This window comes from Procambarus clarkii, chromosome 80 (assembly GCF_040958095.1).
Source record: "Procambarus clarkii isolate CNS0578487 chromosome 80, FALCON_Pclarkii_2.0, whole genome shotgun sequence".
NCBI lineage: Eukaryota > Metazoa > Arthropoda > Malacostraca > Decapoda > Cambaridae > Procambarus > Procambarus clarkii.
In genome coordinates, this window is record NC_091229.1 from 6186510 (window position 1) to 6207434 (window position 20925).

At 45.8% G+C, this 20925-nt stretch overlaps 1 protein-coding gene across 1 annotated transcript in view; it reads left to right on the forward strand.

Annotated features, from left to right (window-relative positions):
* The window catches only part of LOC138357813 (uncharacterized), a 39794-nt gene extending 21717 nt beyond the window's left edge, over window positions 1–18077 (forward strand). Inside the window, exons 4-6 of the mRNA XM_069314990.1 lie at window positions 4214–4364; window positions 15696–15859; window positions 18003–18077. Of these exons, the coding sequence (XP_069171091.1) occupies window positions 4214–4364; window positions 15696–15859; window positions 18003–18077 (390 nt within the window). The remainder of the gene's footprint in view (window positions 1–4213; window positions 4365–15695; window positions 15860–18002) is intronic.
* The last annotated feature ends 2848 nt before the right edge of the window (window positions 18078–20925 follow it).

Here is a 20925-nt window from a genome sequence, read left to right on the forward strand (position 1 = left end):
GGACCCCCTTCCTTCGTGACGTCACTTTCGCTACAGGAAGTTTTCATTGGCTCCCGGTGCCACATTGCTGTCGGTGACCAATCCGGTGCCACTGACATCACATGGTTTTGGCGGGAGATCAGGGAGGCAAGCGCCATCTTGGCTCCCTAAAGGGCCTATACCACAGGCCAAAATATTGCTATTTCACAAATTTCTCGGCTCTCCGAGAACACTTCACTTTCTCCCATATATCAAATTGTAGCCTGCAACGTAGAGAACGCTTGGGAAAAGTAGACATGACTCTTACTGCAGGCGTGGGAGAATTATAAGGGGGGGAACTCCGTCACAACATCAAGAGGAAACTAGATTGTTTCCTCCAAGGAGTGCCGGACCAACCGGGCTGTGGTGGATATGTGGGTCTGCGGGCCGTTCCAAGCGACAACCTAGTGGACCAAACTCTCACAAATCAAGCCTGGCCTCGGGCCGGGCTTGGGGGGTAGAAGAACTCTTAGAACCCCATCAACCAGGTATCAACCAGGTAACCAGCTCGCGATTTTTTAACATGGATGAAAAATTTTCTGACTGATAGAAAAAATGAGGGCAGTAATCAGAGACAATGTATCGGACTAGAGAAATGTCACAAGTGGAGTACCACAGGGTTCAGTTCTTGCACCAGTGATGTTCATTGTCTACATAAATGATCTACCAGTTGGAATACAGAATTATATGAACATGTTTGCTGATGATGCTAAGATAAGAAACTTAGATGATTGTCATGTCCTTCAAGATGACCTGGACAAAATAAGTATATGGAGCACTATTTGGCAAATAGAATTTAATGTAAATAAAGGCCATGTTATGGAATAGGTGAACATAGACCCCACACAACCTATAAATTATGTGAGAAATCCTTAAAGAATTCTGATAGAAATCTAGGGGTGGTTCTAGATAGTTTTCTATCTCCTGAATACCACATAAAGAACGTTGTGCGAGGAGCCTATGCCACGCTTTCTAACTTCAGAATTGCTTTTAAATATATGGATGGTGAAATACTAAAGAAATTGTTCACGACTTTCGTTAGGCCAAAGCTAGAATATGCAGCGGTTGTGTGGTGCCCATATCTTAAGAAGCACATCAACAAACTGGAAAAGGTGCAAAGACATGTTACTAAGTGGCTCCTAGAACTGAAGGGCAAGAACTACGAGGAGAGGTTAGAGGCATTAAATATGCCAAAACTAGAAGACAGAAAAAAGAGGTGATATGATCACTACATACAAAATAGTAACAGGAATTGATAAAATCGAGAGGGAAGATTTCCTGAGACCTGGAACTTCAAGAACAAGAGGTCATAGATTTAAACTAATTAAACAAAGATGTCAAAGAAATATAAGACAATTCACTTTCGCAAACGGAGTGGTATACAGTTGGAACAAGTTAGGTGAGAAGGTGGTTGAGGCCAAAACCGTCAGTAGTTTCAAAGCGTTATATGACAGAGTGCTGGGAAGACGGAACACCACGAGCGTAGCTCTCATCCTGTAACTACACTTAGGTAATTACATGGTTGTGTTTTGTTTGTGCCTTTTGGCTCTCCTATTGCCAAGTTTGGGTTCCTGGTTTCCTGGCTTACCCGACCTGTTGGCATGTTCACAGTCTCTCGGTTTCCCTTCTCTAGAATCGCGTGTTGAGACTTTCGTCTCCGATCTCCTGGTGGGCTTGCGGGCGTTGGGATATTTTTCTGTATGGCGAACGTTCCATCTCCTGCTTTGCCGGCTTGGGTTTCCAGCTCTGCTGGCTCCGTGGTCGCACCCGAGATCTTCCTGCGGCTCCGCCTCTTCTTAGGCTCGATTGGCCATGGCGGGGCTGGTTCGGTTCTGCCTCGAGTCTCTCACCTTCTGTTGGTAGTCGGGTGGCTTCGGTGATGGTGTCCCACTTGCGTGCTCCTTCTTGGCAGCGGTGTGGGGTTTTTGGTGGTTCTTTCTTTTCCTTCTGCTGTAGCTGCGTTTGTTGGCGTTGTCTTGTCATTCTCTTTTGGAGGTTTGGGGCCGTCCTCTTGCCCCATACTGTCGCCTCGTATCCTGCGGCGCTGGCAGAGCCGCTTTCACTTGCTTTCGGTATTGATGTTACTTCTGTGCCGTTTAGCAAGCTGTCTCGTGCATTGTTTCACCTCCGACCTGCTCTTGCGCCGCCTGAGGCGTCCTAGTCATTGGACAGAGTGCTCTTTTCTTCTCCTTGGTTTGGTGTGGCCCCTTCGGTTCAGGATTGTTTTCCAGGGCTCTTTTTCTGTTGGCATTGGGCTCTGGGGGTCGGGTTGGGGAGCATCATGCTCTCCTCTGGCGCAAGGGTTTCTGCTCTTTCGGTCTTCATGTTGGTTTTGTTCGTTTGCAGCAGTCTCCTTCTTTTCTGGCGAAGAATGGGACTGCTGCTTTCTAGAGGGGTCCCTGGGTAGTTGATGCTTAATTGGTTGGGCCGGGGTGCATCGTGTTTTGTGTCCGGTGACGGCTCTTCGCTGTTATTGCGCACCATGACTTCTGTGTCCTGGGACGCACTTTAGGTTGATCCGGTTCCCCTTCTTTCCTGATCGCGGGTGCGGGTCTCCCAGGTTGTCCGCAGAGTTCTTCAGGCTAGCCAGCCTGCGGTCTATCCCCGTACCCATGACGTATGTAAGTTAGCTGCTCTTGCTGTCATCTTTGGTACCGTGTCCTGGGCTGGCATTTGGGCACGGGGCTTTTGGTGGTCGAACAGGGTCCTGGCTGCTCGTTACCTCGTGCACGTCCCTGGGCCTAGTCGGGCCTGTGTCATTTTGTGTCGACGGTTGCAGCCAATTGTCTAGACTTTAGAGTTGTGGAGTGAGCAACGACCGCCTCCCGGGGTACGTCCCAAAGTTTTTCCTCTGTGGGTAGTTAGTTCCGGGTAGCCGAAGGGGCTCCCCCCAGAAAACCAGCGTTGAATGTAATGAAACGACATTTTCTGGGTGAGACCCGGAGGCTCCCCGGCATCCCTCCTTCCCCCTGGTTGGCGTTTTTTTTGTGTGTGTTTTGACATCCAGCCTCAGAACTGACGGGTGGATAGCCGGCGTAAGTGGTCTGAGGCTCCCCATTTCCACTCCCGGGGAGGGGGGAGCTGTGCAGACGGCGACGTGTGACGTCATGATCGTTTGCTCGTTTCTTTTAGGGGAGTTCTATCACTTGTTCGGCTTTTGGTAGCAATAATTTCACCAGAATAAGGGTTTGTTTTGGGATGCTTACCTTTCTGGGTGCCTGACCCGTTGATGGCAGACATAGAATGCTTCAAACCACACTGTGGTTTCTATAGGTCACTGTTTCCCATGCCTCTCTGAGGGGGCCAGGTTCTGGCTCGTGGTCCACGGTAGGCCCACAGAACTCCATACACATGACTGATGCCAAAGTCTGACATTTGCATATCAGCCTAGTAAGCTCCGGGGAGCCTCCGGGTCTCACCCAGAAAATGGCGTTTCTTTACATTCAAAGCTGGGTTTTTTCACTAGACAGTAGGTTTGGTGTAGAATTTGTAGTCTTCCATGTGGCTGACTCAGTCTTAGTTCCTGGTCTCTCTTGCCAGTTGTACTGGCCCCTCTGGGCAGAGATGAGTGAGTTTGTAAAATAATATTTTAATTGATGATACTCAGAGGTCCAGTCTCAAATCTACACAATAAAATATCTTACCGTAGTGAAAGATAAGATCAGAAGTATAGAATAGACCCAGTGAAGTATAAGATGGCCACAAGTACAATTAGAGAACATTGTTTGAGGATCAGAGGTCCATACACATTTTAACCCTTTTCCAGAAATTATTACAAATCTTTCCAGAACAGAAATTTCACGCTATTGTCAACTCCTTCTGAATCAAGTTTTCACCTTGAAAGTTTTGTTTCTAGTCATGCCACAGTTGTAGAAAGCCTATAGATACCTGTTACAGGTCAGACACAGTATATATGCAATACATGACACTACTGCTTTGTGTGCTTGTAGAAATAGTAGCAGCTATTGTCGTTGCCATGCTGGTGGTTGCAGCTGCAACTGTTATAGCAACATTATTACAAGTATTGTAGTAGTGAAGTTGTAGTAAGACATGTATATTCCTCACTGTATGCCTTATTTCCATGCTGCTCTTCACCACAGCATGGTGCCAATGCAATCATAATCATTCTTTATTAATTTAATTACTCTTATACCAAATAATAATAAATAATCTAAAAATTATTTGTGATTTTCAGGTGATACTGTCACACAACCTTCCAACACCAGTACCATCAGAGTTGCCACCCAAAGTTCGTCAAGTTCGTGGTGTGGTGTCTGCCTTGGAAAATGGTTTTGTGTTTGGAGATGGGTCCTCTGCTGAGGCTGATGTTATCATGTATTGTACTGGTAAGAAAAGAGACTTTTATAATACCAGTATATATTTTATGTGAAACATCCCACTCTCACTTTGTGCAAATTATTTTTAGAATATTTCAAAGCAGTACCACTTAATTTGTGCATCAATATCTATAGTCATGATGTCCTAACATCTCTCCCTTTCTTTCATGTATTGTTCTGCTCTGCATTCCCCCAAACACTGGTCATGTGCCTCTATTATATTGTCCCCTTATTTCACCATTAGTCCCCTTATATCACCATTATGCATCTTGTTAAATGATGCTTTGTCATGCTACCAATGTCCATACCACTTAAGTGTATCGCACGTCACCCTCCCCACCACACTGTATTTCCTGAATTTACCAGAATGGGTACACCACTAACACACTAGAGTGGGCTCACCAAGAATAGGATGCTGGCAGCTTTTCAAAGGTCCCCACACTTGTCCTGATGATTTTTTCAAGCTGGATTTAAAAATTCAATTGTTTTGGCATTTACGGCTTCGGTAGATAGGGGGTTCCATGGGTTTATAATTCTACGGGTGGAAAATCATCTGTTTTTATTCACTCACTCGTTTCTTATTCCAAACCTATCATTTCCTTCCTCATTACTATACTCATCACACATTCTGTGTTTAACCACATGTTTTCCATTCTCATTTCCACTGCTTATGTTCTTTAACACATTGTCGCTTTCTGTACCCGAGTTTTACTTTAATATGTGATATCAAATAAACTTTAATATATGACTTGTTAAATTAAGTACCTGCCCAAAACACTGTGCATGTTAGTGGATTTGGAAGAATGTAAAAATACCAATCTTATGTAAACTCACAAACCCATTGTACCTTCTTGTAAATAAAATTATTATAAAGTCAACTTTGTTGGGAAGGAGTGTGAGGGGGGGGGGGCAGAAGAATATAAAGTACAGTATTGGAATGGCTTCGTGTTTTTGTGTTATTAGACACAAAAACAGACATATTTTGATTTCTGTGGCTCTTTGAATTTATATTCAATGTTTTGTGATTTTCTGGGAAAGCCTTGTCGGCTCCCTGAAGCTATCTGAGCTGATGTGAGTTACTAGTTTTGTCGTGACGCTGAACCCCGGTTCATTCCGAACACAGCAAATACACAACACATAACACCTTGCCTCAGCAACCGTTACTACCACCTATACTCCTACACACACCAGACCCTGTTGGCGTACCACTCGGTTTGTACTGGAACACAATGAATGAACATATGGAAGGTATTTAAAGGCCGTCGGGTTTTGTCATTTAATTACAAAGAATAGACTCTGACAAATAAATACATATTAACATACTCTATTAGGTCAATACACTTCCAATACCCATAGACCACTTGACCTCCGCGATCACCACCCACACTCGTAACTTCCGCCTAAGTCCCTAATACGGAATGATTACTACAACGCTCCACACCCGGTTAGTCTTTCATTCAATACTCACATACTGCAGACTTAACTTCGTCACTACGATCACATCAGGTTCTCGCATAGCTGTCTGCTAGACTTCGCTGCTGCCGCAAACGGGGATCCAGAGGACTTGCCAGTTCAACTCCCACAATCAGACTGACTCGTCAGCCATGGCCTCAAACATTTCACCCCGCCTCTCAAGGAAGGTATAATCCGATTAACCTTATCCCTAGAGCGGTAACCTTGATCCTAGAAGCCTGACAAAGAATAATTCCTCTTTCCAGGAATTAGTAATTTGGCTAAACAGCTTCGGTCTTAATCCATTGACCTTTCTTAGATATGTGATCCATAGTCTGACTACTTACATGTACTTCCAATCATCATTCGTTAAGTGTTGTAGTAATGATCCTCTAGCTAATAATTCCTACTAACTTGTGGATTACAACACCACTCCCCTCCTTAAACACGCATATATCCCCATATGCATCATTGCAATGGTTCCATTAGTGCAAGGACCTGGAGGATGCACCCACCATATGTGTACAACTAAAAAATCATCCAAAAAGTTCATCATACACACGATGAAATAAATTAAAATTTTCCCCGATATGGCTCACAACACTTCTCCAACATATACATTATATTCACATCATAGCACAGGTAAAATAGTCTGTAATAATTTTTCCCATCTCCAGCAATGCACATATACCTAAACTGCTGACATATAATTACATACAAACATAAACATAAAATTACATTGACCAGAATGCTGGCACTTAAACAGAAATGACACTAGTCATTAATATATACACAACACATATATATCTAAGGTTCTTCATCCTTAGTAATAAGTTAATTATAATTTAACATCTTGCCCTGTACTGTTGACATAAGGCTTACAATGATCACACAATGTTTCACTGGCCTCCTCCACAATTGGCAGCATCACCTCTCTTGTCTTCGTGTCCCATGGTTGCTAGGTCATAGATCCTCCATGACCCAGACAAAACCCAGGCTGTCCAGCCTGGTGAATGTTGTCAATGTCCCATCGTTGCTCTGAGCTAACGTGATCCTGGCCTCCAGAGCAACGGAGATTCCTACCCCAGGGTCATGTTCCCTTGGGTCTGTGCTGACGTCTCGTTCCAGGGCACCAATCCCAGAACGCTGTAGATCCCTCACAGCTCTCTGGTCTAGGCCCATCCGCCCAGAGTGTGTCCACCTGTATTCACACCTTCCCGACCGCTGTACCTGCAAAATATTCCCTCGGAGCCCCCTGGCTCGATCCCATTATTACATAACCCCCTCGGCTCCTTACTCTCTCCCCGTATATAGCCTGAGCGCAGCTGCAAAACCATTGCAGCTGGCCCTTATTCCTGCTTTGATGTCAGGGGGCGAATTTCGCCTATAACGTCACCTTGGCTTCACTTCCTCCCCCTTTTTTTCTCTAGAATAACTGAGTGTAGCCTCATAGCTTCCCTTCTACTCTACCTGAAGCTCTGTGACATGATCCCGGGGGACCTTCTCAAGCCTAACACTCAGTAATGGTGCCGATGAGGTAATATACAGTATATACATACACATACATTATCACAATAAATACCTCATTAAAATAATTTCACACTTATGTCACTAAAACATCATACTGCCACTGGCTCGCCTCTAGCGAGATTCCTGTAACAACTTAATTAATGAGAAATTAGTATATCTACTTGGCTCGCCCACTGCAACCACCAACACCTGAAATTTTGAAATTCTACATTATAATCCTATCCATAAGACTTACCCACTCCGACACACCATCACCTCTGGTCAACGCAACCACTGATGACCTCATTATAACACCACGTCTCTCAACAGCCAGGCTCTGCGTCCTGACGCACCTGACCTCAGTACACCGATACTCACCGTACCCACCACCACCTGGCCTCCTGTGCCGCTATGCACTCCAGAACACCACACTCCATACCAGGCGTCCAAACGCCACAACACTACACCACCCACTACACATGGTACTCTACACAACACTCTACACGCTACCCCACACTCTACAAAACTACCATGCCCATGCACCACTCAACACCACACTCTACACACTACCCCACACTCTACAAAAACTACCATGCCCATGCACCACTCAACACCACACTCTACACACTACCCCACACTCTACAAAAACTACCATGCCCATGCACCACTCAACACCACACTCTACACACTACCCCACACTCTACAAAACTACCATGCCCATGCCTACAGACAACACTTTTGAAGTCTAATGCATAGCATGGCGGTTGCTTGCTTGTGAACGTCGTGAACGGAAGTCGGGGATCGAACCCATGCAACAAAAAATGCGGGGTTTCTCCCACCGACCTATTGAACGCCGTGTTGAGCGCCGACTCCACCATCGACAAACTCTGATCCCATGCAAGCACATCATCAGCAGCCAAATGCCGCAGAATACTGATTACTTCAGCATTGTGTCTTTCAACCAAACCATTCGCCGATGGTCGATATGCCAGCACTGGAGTATGTTTGAATTGATACACACTCGCGATGCTTTGAAATACTTGATTGATAAACTCTGACCCTTGGTCTGACACAACTTGTTGAGGAGCCCCAAACCTGGTTAACACACTTTCCACCATGGCCTGGGTCACATCCTCTGCCGACTTAGAACGGAGTGCACTCACCCCAGTGAACCGTGTGAGTGCATCCACTGCTACAAATATGTACCTCGCCCCTGAATGAGCTTGTGGTAGCGGCCCAATGAGATCTATGTGTAACCTCTCGAAGGGAGTACTCACCTCCGGCCACCTACGCAAAGGTTCCGCCCCCAACCTATGTGCCTTGTACCTCAGACAACTGTCACAAGAGGCTACATAGACCTTGATATCTTTACCCATGGATGGCCAATAGAACCTTTGACGTGCCCTCTGCAACGTCTTGGACTCCCCTCCATGGCCTGCTGCTGGGATGTTATGACACAGACACATTGCAGTCCTCTGGAACTCCGGTGTCAAGACTGCCTGGTATACTGGTTCCGACCGTATACCCGAAACCCTACCAAGATGATACAACACCTCATCTTCAACCACAAACTCATCCACTGGGGCTGGAAGTGACCTCCTCAACTCCGCACGCTGACCCCTCAAAAACTTCCTTACCTCCCCCCACAGGGGGTGACCTTCCTGACTCCGTATCAACTCCCTCACATTCCACGACACATCTTCCTCCCCCCTTTCACTCACCACTGCTACATTGTGACACCTTGACAACGCGTCAGCGACCACATTGCTTTTCCCTGGTACATGTTCAAAGTTTGTAATGTTAAACTCTGAGAGCGAGGTAACCACCGTGCCAGTCGCTGACAAGGCTCCTTGGACTCGAACACATACTTAAGGGGTTTGTGATCGCTTCTGAGCCAAATTTCATGTCCAAGCAAGATGTACCGGTTCCGTTGTAATATGAATGTGATCGCTAGCGCTTCCCTCTCAATCGTACTATAGTTCCTCTCTGCAGGACATAGTACTCGTGAACAAAATGCAATGGGATGCTCCCGTCCTCGCTCATCCACCTGAGCTACCACACCACCTATTGCTGCGCCAGAAGCATCCGCATACACCAGAAATGGTTTGCGAAAATCTGGGTGCGCCAAGATACTGCGAGAGCTGACAGCAGCCCTCAGTACCTGGAACGCCTGCTGTTGTTCCTTCCCCCACACGAACTCTGCAAGTCCACTGATCTGATGTAATGGTCTTGCAATTTTTGAAAAATCTTTAATAAATCGCCGATAATAGCTAACCAACCCCAGGAAAGATTTGCACTCTTTCTTGTTCTGTGGAACTGGGAACTCTTTAATATCCCTGGTTTTATCTGGCAATGGACTGATACCCATCCGGCCCACTGTATGACCCAGGAATGTTACCGATTCTCCAAAAAAAACTGCATTTTTCGAAATTCACTTTGAGGTTGTGTGACCTCAGCCTTAGCAAGAGTTTCCTCAAATTATGCATGTGCTCCTCTAATGACTTTCCCAGCACGATTACGTCATCGAGGTACAGCAACGCTGTGGGACCTATCAACCCCGATAATACACTCATCATTAGCCTACTGAACACAGCAGGTGCTGACTTCAACCCGAAAGGAAGTCGTTTATATTGCCAGAGCTCGTTGTTGCACGCACTAAACGCTGTGATTTCCCTCGACTCTTCCTCCAGCGGTATCTGGTGATACCCACTGAGTAGGTCTAATGTGGTAAAATATTGTGTACCCTTCAAGTGTGTCAATGTGTCCTGTATGTTAGGTAATGGGTATGCTTCGTCTTTCGTCAGCTTGTTTATTCTGCGGAAATCTACGCAAAACCTCACTCCCCCATTCTTTTTCCTGACTACTACGAGAGGGCTGTGCCACGGTGAACTGGATGGTTCAATGATATCATGATCTCTTAGCTGGCTTATCTCCTCTTTCACCTCCCTCTGGTGTGCCACTGGTATGCTATATGCTCTCGTATATACTGGATGTGCGCCCTCTACGTCAATCCTATGTGCTCCTTGAGTAATGCACCCTGGGGGTTCCCCTCTCAACGCAAAAACATCCGGGAACTCCCTGACTAAGCCCCTTAAGGCTTCCTTAACCTCCCTTTCCATGGACATCCTATCCACTATTCCCATTAATTTATCCATTCTGTCCTCATCGCCCTCACTCTGACTTACTGACATGGCTGCAATAATCTCCTCCACAGGGTTCCCCCACGCTACCTGTGCATGCTTAATCAAGGTGACTGGCCACCGAGAGGGATTAAAAACCCTCAACCGAATTACCCCTTCATTTATGTCTTCAATAGTCTCCATTATCACCAACCCTGCTGGATTATCCAATGGCTCAATTTGCACAACGTCTACTCCCTTGGCTTTACATGCCATTTTAATCACTAAGGATGCTTCTCCCGGAATGGTGACATCCTTGGGTACCGTGACTGCCCACTGTATATTCTGGTCCCCAGCCGAGTTACCACAGTTACCCCTCACTACTGCTACTCCTTCTCTACTCCTCACCTTGTTAACGTCTACCGCTTGACCCCCACATACCAATTTATTCCCCCTTGCGCTGAACGCTATGGTACATGAGTATTTTTCGAGGAAATCAATTCCCAAGATAATGTTGGTATGTTTCAGCCCTATATCCTGTATTACTACAAAACTATGTTTAAACCATCTATCTTCTAGCTGGAAATCCACAGTTGTCTCACCCAACACCCGCAACGCATTATCCCCCACCGCCGTTAATCTCCTGTTGTTCGGTACCAGCCTGACGTCTGATCCTAACACGCTACGACTCATGATGGACACGGAAGCACCGGTGTCCACCAAGGCTGTATAGATAGTGCCCTTTAACCGTAAATGAACCTTTATGGGATGACCCGACCCGACGGTACACAACCACTGTCCGCCACCCCCTACTGTACACACTGGGTAATTAGGTGGAACAAAAAGCTTACACTGCCAGGCCAAGTGACCACCGTCACCACACAGCTTACACACTTTTGTCTGCTTAGGTCAGTCTGGCTCGTGTTTACCTGCAGTGTACTCCGTTCCCCGGGGATACCCTCTACCGGTTCCCTGGTTCTGGTGGTACATTCCTGTTGCTCCCTGAGCAGGCGTGTATCGTGGTGGAGCAGGAGTGAACCTGCCTCCACGTGCCCCTTGATTATAGCCTCCTCGCTGCCCACGAGTACCCTGATGGGGTCCCCACGACACCCCACTCGTATTGTGTGGGGTGTCGTGGGTGGAACACCCTTGGCTCCCAGCCCTTATTATTGTCACGTCGAGGAGCACCTCGCCCCTTGCCCTTGGAATGTGTGACCCCCGCCGCGGGTCCATCCTCCACTGGCTGAGCTACTGGGGCCCAGAGCTGAGCCTGTCTCTCTTGCGTGTCTGCAAGATTTGTCTGTTCCTTAGGGGACACTTCCTTGAAAATGTCATCCTCTGTCAGTTTATGTGTCGGGCTATTCTCCGCCCAAAACACTGCATGTTTCACCGCTTCCTTAAAAGACTTAGCTTCCCTGCAGTGTAACGTACTTTCCCGCGGTAATGCACCGAAAAAAACACTCCGTTGCATAGAATCTCTTACTACCCCCGTGAACTGCGTTTCCGTCCGCTCAATCACATCACCCAAGAGTCTTATTCTATGGCCAAACGCCCTTAATTGTTCCCCTGGTTCTCGTTTAAGTGCAGCTAACTGAGCCTTTAGTTCTACTGCATCGTGCTGCACATCGTAATGATCTATCAGTTCCTGCTTAAACTCGCTATAACTATTTATTTCTCTAATTTCCGCCGAGTTGAGAAGGGTCTTTGCTTCCCCTTGGAATATGCCAATGCAATCTTTGCCTGATCCGACCATGACCCCACACTAGTCGCCTTCTCTAGAGCAAAGAAAAAGTTCTAATATCCGTCAGTAACTGACCTTTCGAATCCCGTTTGGCGCCCCAAAACGTGGGTATGTCTCCATATACCTTAGGTCCTGCATTAGTCGTCTCATGCGTGCTCAACACATTTTTCAACCACTGTGCAACCTGCCCAATTGTCTCTGACGCTGCCGCCTGCGCCGTAAGCAACGCCGCCGTGTTATCACCACTCTCACCCTGACCGACATACTCGTGGCCTGGCCACTGGCGCCCCTATTACTACCCGTACCCGTCATGGCTACTCGCCCCTTATGTGCTCGTGTATGAACCAGCTTGACGCTTTGCCGTACAGTAACCTTACTTGGCCTTATTCCCTTAATCTCACTAGAATCACTTATAATTTTAAGCCACCATTAACAACGTCACTTATCAGTTCCCCACATTACTGTTTCCACCCCTTAGGAGACCTTTCCCTGCTGCACAACGTGGCCACTCCACTTGGCCACACACCTTGGCCCCAGACCCCACTATGGCCACTCACTGGCCCACACTCCTTCCCTTCCTCACTCCAATATCCACCGTCCTGAACACAACCCGACGTCTACCAATTCCCGAACATTCCCTCACCAACTAAACCAGTAACACACTTCCTTCATCTCTCAAAGTGTTCCAAAACCTGTTTGCACTGCCACCAAATATGTCGTGACGCTGAACCCCGGTTCATTCCGAACACAGCGAATACACAACACATAACACCTTGCCTCAGCAACCGTTACTACCACCTATACTCCTACACACACCAGACCCTTGAGGCGTACGACTCGGTTTGTACTGGAACACAATGAATGAACATATGGAAGGTATTTAAAGGCCGTCGGGTTTTGTCATTTAATTACAAAGAATAGACTCTGACAAATAAATACATATTAACATACTCTATTAGGTCAATACACTTCCAATACCCATAGACCACTTGACCTCCGCGATCACCACCCACACTCGTAACTTCCGCCTAAGTCCCTAATACGGAATGATTACTACAACACTCCACACCCGGTTAGTCTTTCATTCAATACTCACATACTGCAGACTTAACTTCGTCACTACGATCACATCAGGTTCTCGCATAGCTGTCTGCTAGACTTCGCTGCTGCCGCAAACGGGGATCCAGAGGACTTGCCAGTTCAACTCCCACAATCAGACTGACTCCAGTCAGCCATGGCCTCAAACATTTCACCCCGCCTCTCAAGGAAGGCATAATCCGATTAACCTTATCCCTAGAGCGGTAACCTTGATCCTAGAAGCCTGACGAAGAATAATTCCTCTTTCCAGGAATTAGTAATTTGGCTAAACCGCTTCGGTCTTAATCCATTGACCTTTCTTAGATATGTGATCCATAGTCTGACTACTTACATGTACTTCCAATCATCATTCGTTAAGTGTTGTAGTAATGATCCTCTAGCTAATAATTCCTACTAACTTGTGGATTACAACAGTTTGTAGTCATCAGTTACCGGAGTTCTTATGTATACCGGTAACCTGGTCCCCTCAGAGAAACAGGGAACAATGGCATGTGAGCACTTTACATTAAAAGTGTCATATTCCGTCATCGACCGAGGTGGTTACCTAGAAAGATAGACAAACCAAAGAAAAAAAGCTAGTCGGTAAAATTACTATCGACAGCCAGAAAGGACAGAGACTCCTGCTGAAATAAAATTAATTAACAACCCTGTCCTTAACTAGTACTCTTGTTCATTAGCATAACCTACCCTCCCAATATTGGGGGAGGAGGGGGGGTGGTTACCGGCTCAGGCGGACCAGCCGCTTTTACGATGTCACTTTCGATGTTGCTGTTCCTTCTTCTCCGTTCCACTAGCTGTCTTGGGCGTTGTTTCACCTCCGGCCTGCTCTTGTGCTTCCGGTGCCATCCTGGTCGTTGGCCCGGGTGGTCATTTTCTTTCTTCTCCTCGGTTTGTTTGTTTTGGTTCTGGTGTGTTTTTGTTTTATCTTTCATGTCTCATTCTTCTGTTGGTGTTGACCTCTAGGGGCGGGTCGGGGAGTTTCTGGCTCTCCTCCGGCGCCCGTGTTTTTCTGCCTTGTTTGGTCCTCGTGATAGGTTCGTTTGATGCAGTCTCTTTCTTCTTGGGTTCTGTTTGGGTCTGCTGCTTTCTGGAGGGGTCCTTGGGTTGCTGCCTGGTTGGTCAAGCCAGGGGTGGCTTCTTTGTTGTTCGGTTGCGGCTCTTCGCTGTTCTCTGCGCATCTTGGCCTCTGGGCCCGTGGATGCGTTTTGGTTTGCCTGGGTTCCCTTCCTTCCCTTCTTCCTGTTCTGGGGTTAGTCTGCAAGGTCTTTTAGTTTCGTCTGTGGTCTTGATTTTATGTTAGGGCACGTGGCGTCCGCCTCCTGGATCCTTCGCTCTTTTTCTTATCTGTGGTGAGGTAGCTCCGGGGAGCCGACAGGGCTCCAACCAGAAAACCAGCATTGAATGTAATGAAACACAATTTTCTGTGTGAGTCCCGGAGGCTCCCCGGCATCCCTCCCTCTGGTCGGCTGTGTTTATCGCGCTTTTTGAGATCCAGCCTAAGAACTAAAGGTTGGGTCGCCGGCAGGTAGGTCTAGGGCTCCCCCTTCCCCTTCCCGGGGAGGGGAGAGGGGGGTGCGCAGACAGCAGCGCGATGACGTCATGCTAGTTTGCTAATTCGTTTGGGGAGTTCTGTCCACTTGTTCGGCCTTCGGTCGCAATAGTTTTACCAGAATAGGGGTTTGTTTTGGGGCGCCTACCTTTCTGGGTGCCTGTCACGGTCGATGGCAGACAGAATGCTCCCAACCACAGGGGGGTCTCTATAGGCCATTGCTCCTCGTGCCTCTCTAGAGGGGGCCAGGTTCTGGCTCGTGGTCCCCGGTAGGCAAAGACTCCATGCACTGACTGATACCAGAAAGATATACATATCCATTCAGCCTGGATAGCTTCGGGGAGCCTCAGGAACTCATCCAGAAAATGGCGTTTCATTACATTCAACGCTGGTTTTTAGCAGCTTTGTTTCCATAGCTTAAATCTATGTCCTCTTGTTCTTGAAGTTCCAGTTTTCAAAAATTCTTTTGCCAATTTTGTCAATACCTGTACCTGTTACTGTTTTGTATATAGTGATCAAATCACCTCTTTTTCTTCTATTTTTTAGCTTCTATCTTGTGCTTGTGTGTAATTCTTTGCATGGATATATTCACTTGATCAACCAACCTAATCTTATTTAATTTTGGTGAAAAAGAAATAGAAGTTAATGGGGCTGAGACACAGTGGAAACAATAAGAACATAAGAACAAAGGCAACTGCAGAAGGCCTATTGGCCGATACGTTGCAGCTCCTATCTATAACCACCCAATCCCACTCATATACATGTCCAGTCGATGTCCATATACATGTCCAATGAGGCATGAATAATGTATAAATTACTAATAAATATGTTGTACATTCTACTAATACATTTTTTTTACATTTTCTTTCTAGGTTATACGTTTTCATACCCATTTTTGTCAAAGGAGTGTGGCATTACTGTGGAAGACAATGTTGTCAAACCCCTGTACAAGCACCTCATTAACACTAAGTATACCTCCATGGCATTCATTGGCATAACTTCCATGGTCTGCCCTTTTCCTATGTTTGATTTCCAGGTATGTAGAGTACATCTGTTGAATTACTGATTTTCAATGTGATTTTTTGCAATATATGTTCAGTTTCCCTAAATAATGGTATGGCTCTCTAAGAATTATATGGTCACTTTTGTTACTTCAATGGTAGCAAGGTTAAGAATTTTTAAAAAATCACAGTACGTTTTCTAAAAATTAGCAAAATAAGTAATGATAAATATAAAAGTAAAGGTTCAGTCTTGGAGACACACACATAGCATGGGTGGTACGTGAACAAGGGGAAACAGGTGGAAACTTATTACCCAAGTAAGCCTCAGGGTCGTCAGAAAAAACTTCTTCAGTGTCAGAGTCGTTAACAAATGAAATGCATTAGGCAGTGATGTGGTGGAGGCTGACTCCATACACAGTTTCAAATGTAGATATGATAGAGCCCAGTAGGGTCAGGAATCTGTACACCTGTTATAATATAAATGTGTGGTGGGCTTGCTATGGGGGAACTGGTACTATTAAGGGGTAAGGGTAGTTAGAAGACAGAGTTATCAAATATGGGAGAGCTAAAAGGCCCGGCCCCCAAAATAAACTATCCACAGTAATAATAACTTGCTACTAGACCATATATGTCAGTCTAAGGGTTGATCAATGCACTCCCACACAGGAAGAAGGGATACTCTGTTTTAAGGTACTTATTTATTAACCCCTTAACAGCCCCCCCCCCATATACATTCACACCAATAACAATAATAATAATAACTTTACCACACTACCTTACGTTAATAGCCTTGGTCCACATAAACAGGATACAAGGTTTTACACTGAGCACAAGCTAGGGTAAAGCTCTACTGTTGAATAACTTGAAGTTAGAGTCAGCTTAGGGTAGGGGACCACGTGGTTCCAATGGGACCCCCTTTAGAATAACTAGTAATATAAACTCTAAACACACCTACTACACACGAAATATAATACCCTACACATAGAACATGAGTATGCCAGAAATTGAATAATGTACACAGTATATACTTAGCTTGAACAAGACACAGAAATAAGGAAACGAAGAGGAAGGGTAAGAGGTTCCTGTCCACACCACGCCAGCTCAGAAAAAGATGGAGTCTCAGTCTCCTTCCCCACAGCTGCCGGCAGACTGCTCAACTAATCGTACCGCAGTCCTATACCAAGTTTACTCAGGTTTACTTTACAAATGATTAGAAAGTAATAGTAAGTATAGTTGGTGCCTATGTTATTATTTAATAATCAACCCCCAGCTCAGTCTTTAAATGCTCTTTGAGAAACAAGAATAGTCTTACGTCTGGCAGGGAAGATACAAACAAAGCCACATCGGGTTGCGATTTCCTACTCTAACGTAGCTTAATTAGTTAAATTTTTGACCTCTGGTTTCCAATGAAGAACCCAGGGTCGTAACACTCCTCCCCCCTTCAGAGAATAAAAAAATGTTACTACTAGAATAGTAGTCATATTTTTTTGTAAGAGTATACAGAGAATAAAAAGAAAATCATATGACAAAAAAAAAATCAATAAAAAACAACAATTTCTCTGCAAGAAAAATACAAAGGAGTTCTCTGAAAGAAAAAAAAACATACACAAAAAAAACAGGGAAGTAAATAATTTGGACACGCAATATTTAATGTCACAGGAGAACCTAAAAAAAAAATAACTAAAGCATGACAGTTGGTAAATGGCTTCCTGTGGCCTAGATGAATGTTATTCCGGCAACCTGGACAGAGCGTCCGCCATCACGTTGAGTTGGCCCGGTAGGTGGGTAATGGAATGATTGAAGTCCTGTAGGTACAACGCCCACCTGAGGATGCGTTTATTCTTACCCTTCATCTGAGTCAGGAAGACTAGTTGGTTATGGTCCGTGTACATTTCCACTATATTACCTGTGAGGTAAACTTCGAACTTTTTACATGTTAACACTAGCGCCAACGCCTCTTTTTCTACCACTGAATAACTGCGTTGTGCCTTGTCGAATTTCACAGAGTAATAATATACTGGGTGTTCCACTTGATCATCCCCAGTTTGCAACAACACTGCACCAGCACCCAAGTCAGACACGTCCACATGAATTTTAAACGGTCGATCGAACCTTGGACTAGCAAGCACTGGGGCGGAAGCTAAGATCAATTTCAAATTTTTAAATGCCTCTGCACAGTCTGATGACCACTTAAATTTAACGGCCTTCCGCAACAAGTCTGTGAGAGGAGTGGCAGCACTGGAAAAGTTGTGACAAAAACGTCGATAGTACGCACACATACCAATAAATCTTTGAACGTCCTTTTTAGACTTTAGCACTGGATATTCCAGAATGGCACTGATTTTATCTTGCCGAGGTAACACTTTTCCTTGGCCCACTTCATAACCGAGGTACGTCACTGTGCCTTGGCCAAAATGACACTTTTTAGCATTTAAGGTAAGATTTGCCTTTTTCAAGATTGCGAACAACTGGCGTAACCTAGCTATGTGGTCAGCCCAATTACTGTCAAAAAGCACGATATCATCTAAATACGCCCAACAATTTGGCACCTTAGCGAGCAGAGAGTTCATGAGTCTCTGGAACGTGGCAGGGGCATTACGCAAGCCGAACGGTAACACTTGATACTCAAAAACACCCTCGGGTGTCACGAACGCAGTTAGTTGTTTAGCACGTTCAGTGAGTGGGATTTGATAATACCCCCTCGAGAGGTCGAATTTCGAGACGTACTTGGCGTTTCCCAGCTTGTCGATGCAGTCCTCGAGGAGGGGCAGCGGGTAGGCATCCACAATGGTCACCTTGTTGAGCTGCCGATAGTCGGTGCATAATCGCCAGGAGCCATCTGGTTTGGGGACCAAAAGGCAGGGCGAGCACCAAGAGCCCTGGCTTGGCTGGATGAGGCTGTGCTGGAGCAAGAAGTCGACCTCCTTCCGTACGATGGCCTTCTTTTCTGGACTCATCCGATAGGGTTGAAGGCGAATGGGAGTGTAGTCCGTCAACTCGACATCATGGCAAATGGCATCAGTCTGGGTCGGGACCTCCCCGAACAGACTGGAGAATTCATCAACCAACGACTGCACCTCTTCACGTTGGGCCATCTGCAAATGGGACAGTCCCTCCTCCACAGCATTCACAGAACTAGATTTATTGAGAATGAGATTAGTTGGGTCCCCAGAACAATCATCCCCTTCCTCACTGGAAATGGAAACATTGGTTAGTGCAATGGGCCTGGGGCCCTGGAACTTCTTCAGCCGATTTACATGTGCGAGCATTACCTGGTTACGTTTGTCAGAGTGCCTCATTTTATACGTGAGGTCCCCAGTCTTTTCTGTCACAATGTAGGGGCCTTCGTACTTGTGGGACATAGTGTTCCCTAGTCGAGGCTTTAATACCAGGACAGGGTCGCCAGGCTGAAATACCCGCAACTTAGCCGTAGCATCGTTTCGGTCTTTCATCTTTTCTTGGGTCTTCCCAAGATACTTTAGTGCGGCCGCCTTGCAGTCCTTGAGTCTCTGGTGGTGTTGCGAAAAGAAAGCCGAACCTTCGGTTAACGTTATGTTCCCTAACAGATTCTCCTGTAACATTTGCAAGGGTCCACGAACTTTATGGCCAAAGACTAACTCAAAAGGAGAACAACCCAGTGAACTTTGTAATCCCTCTCTAGCCGCAAACAAAACATACGGTAAATTCTCGTCCCAGAAGGTGTGGGAACTCTCGCACGATGTCTTCAACATCTGCTTCAGAGTTAGATGGAAACGTTCAATTACCCCCTGACTTTGTGGATGGTATGGGAAGGAAACCTTATGAGTTATTCCACAGTCCTTACAAAATTGCTCAAAAATATCAGACTTAAAGTTAGTACCATTGTCAGTTTGCACGACCCGAGGCACTCCAAAAGTGGAAAAAAAATTGCAACATATGAGCAACAGCAGGTTTTGCTCGGATGTTCCTTACAGCAAAAGCCTCTGGGTAACAAAGTAGTGATACACATCATCGTGATTAGGTAAATATTACCAGACTTAGTTCTAGGTAATGGTCCAACACAGTCCATTACAACATGAGAAAATGGTTCCTCTGGCATGACAATAGGCCTTAGAGGAGCTTTAGGTGGAGTCTGGTTTGGTTTCCCAACCAGTTGACAAACAATACACGCATTACAAAATTTTGCCACATCGCTTTTCAGCTTGGGCCAGAAAAAATACTTTAAAATTTTGTGATACGTAATATTAATACCTTGATGTCCCCCCATAGGATCATCATGAGCAGCTGCCAAAACTCTTTCTCTATAACAGGTCGGCAACATAACCTGGTGGACTACCTCCCACTCATAATAATAATAATAATAATAATAATAATAATTTTTATTTAGGTAAGGTACATACATAAAGAGATTTTACAAAGTTTGTTGGCTTTATAGATAGAGCTAGTACATACAATGCCTAAAGCCACTATTACGCAAAGCGTTTCGTTTCATTTGACAAGGGAGCACTCTGTGGTCTCCATGCTGCGTCTACAATTTCCTCCATAGAGACGGCCGTCTCATGACAATCTGCAAGAGTGGGGTCAGCTTTCTGTAAGTCACTCAAGGAGGCATCTAGGCCTTGGTCAGATGACATTGGCTGAGGCTCAACAGTGTTCTCCTCCACCTCCCCACTACTCTCGGTAGATGGCGGTGGCAGGCTCTCCACAATGTCCTCGGCCACGTCATCGAGTCGGGCCATGAATGTGTCCGCGAGGTCCACTTGGTTTTCACCACTCGGAAAGTTCCTTGTGTCCTCGGGATTTACCACCTTGGCAAGCACAGGGCTGCCCTTACATTTAAGTCCCATAGACCAGGTCACTGCGCACGCAGGGAACACAACATTATCCTCTGCGGCGGGTGGATCCAGGCAAACCTTAGGGGTAGGCAACATAATAGGCAGTCTGGAGTCCCCTACCTTATCCCCTGCTAAATCATTACCAACTATTACATCAACATTAGGGAAAGGTAGGTATGAAGTGACTCCAACTGTACACCCTTGTGGAAATCAGATTCCAGGGTAACCTTATGGAGGGGTACTGCTCGAGTATCACTAGTGACACCCTCGACCAGTACCACCTCTCC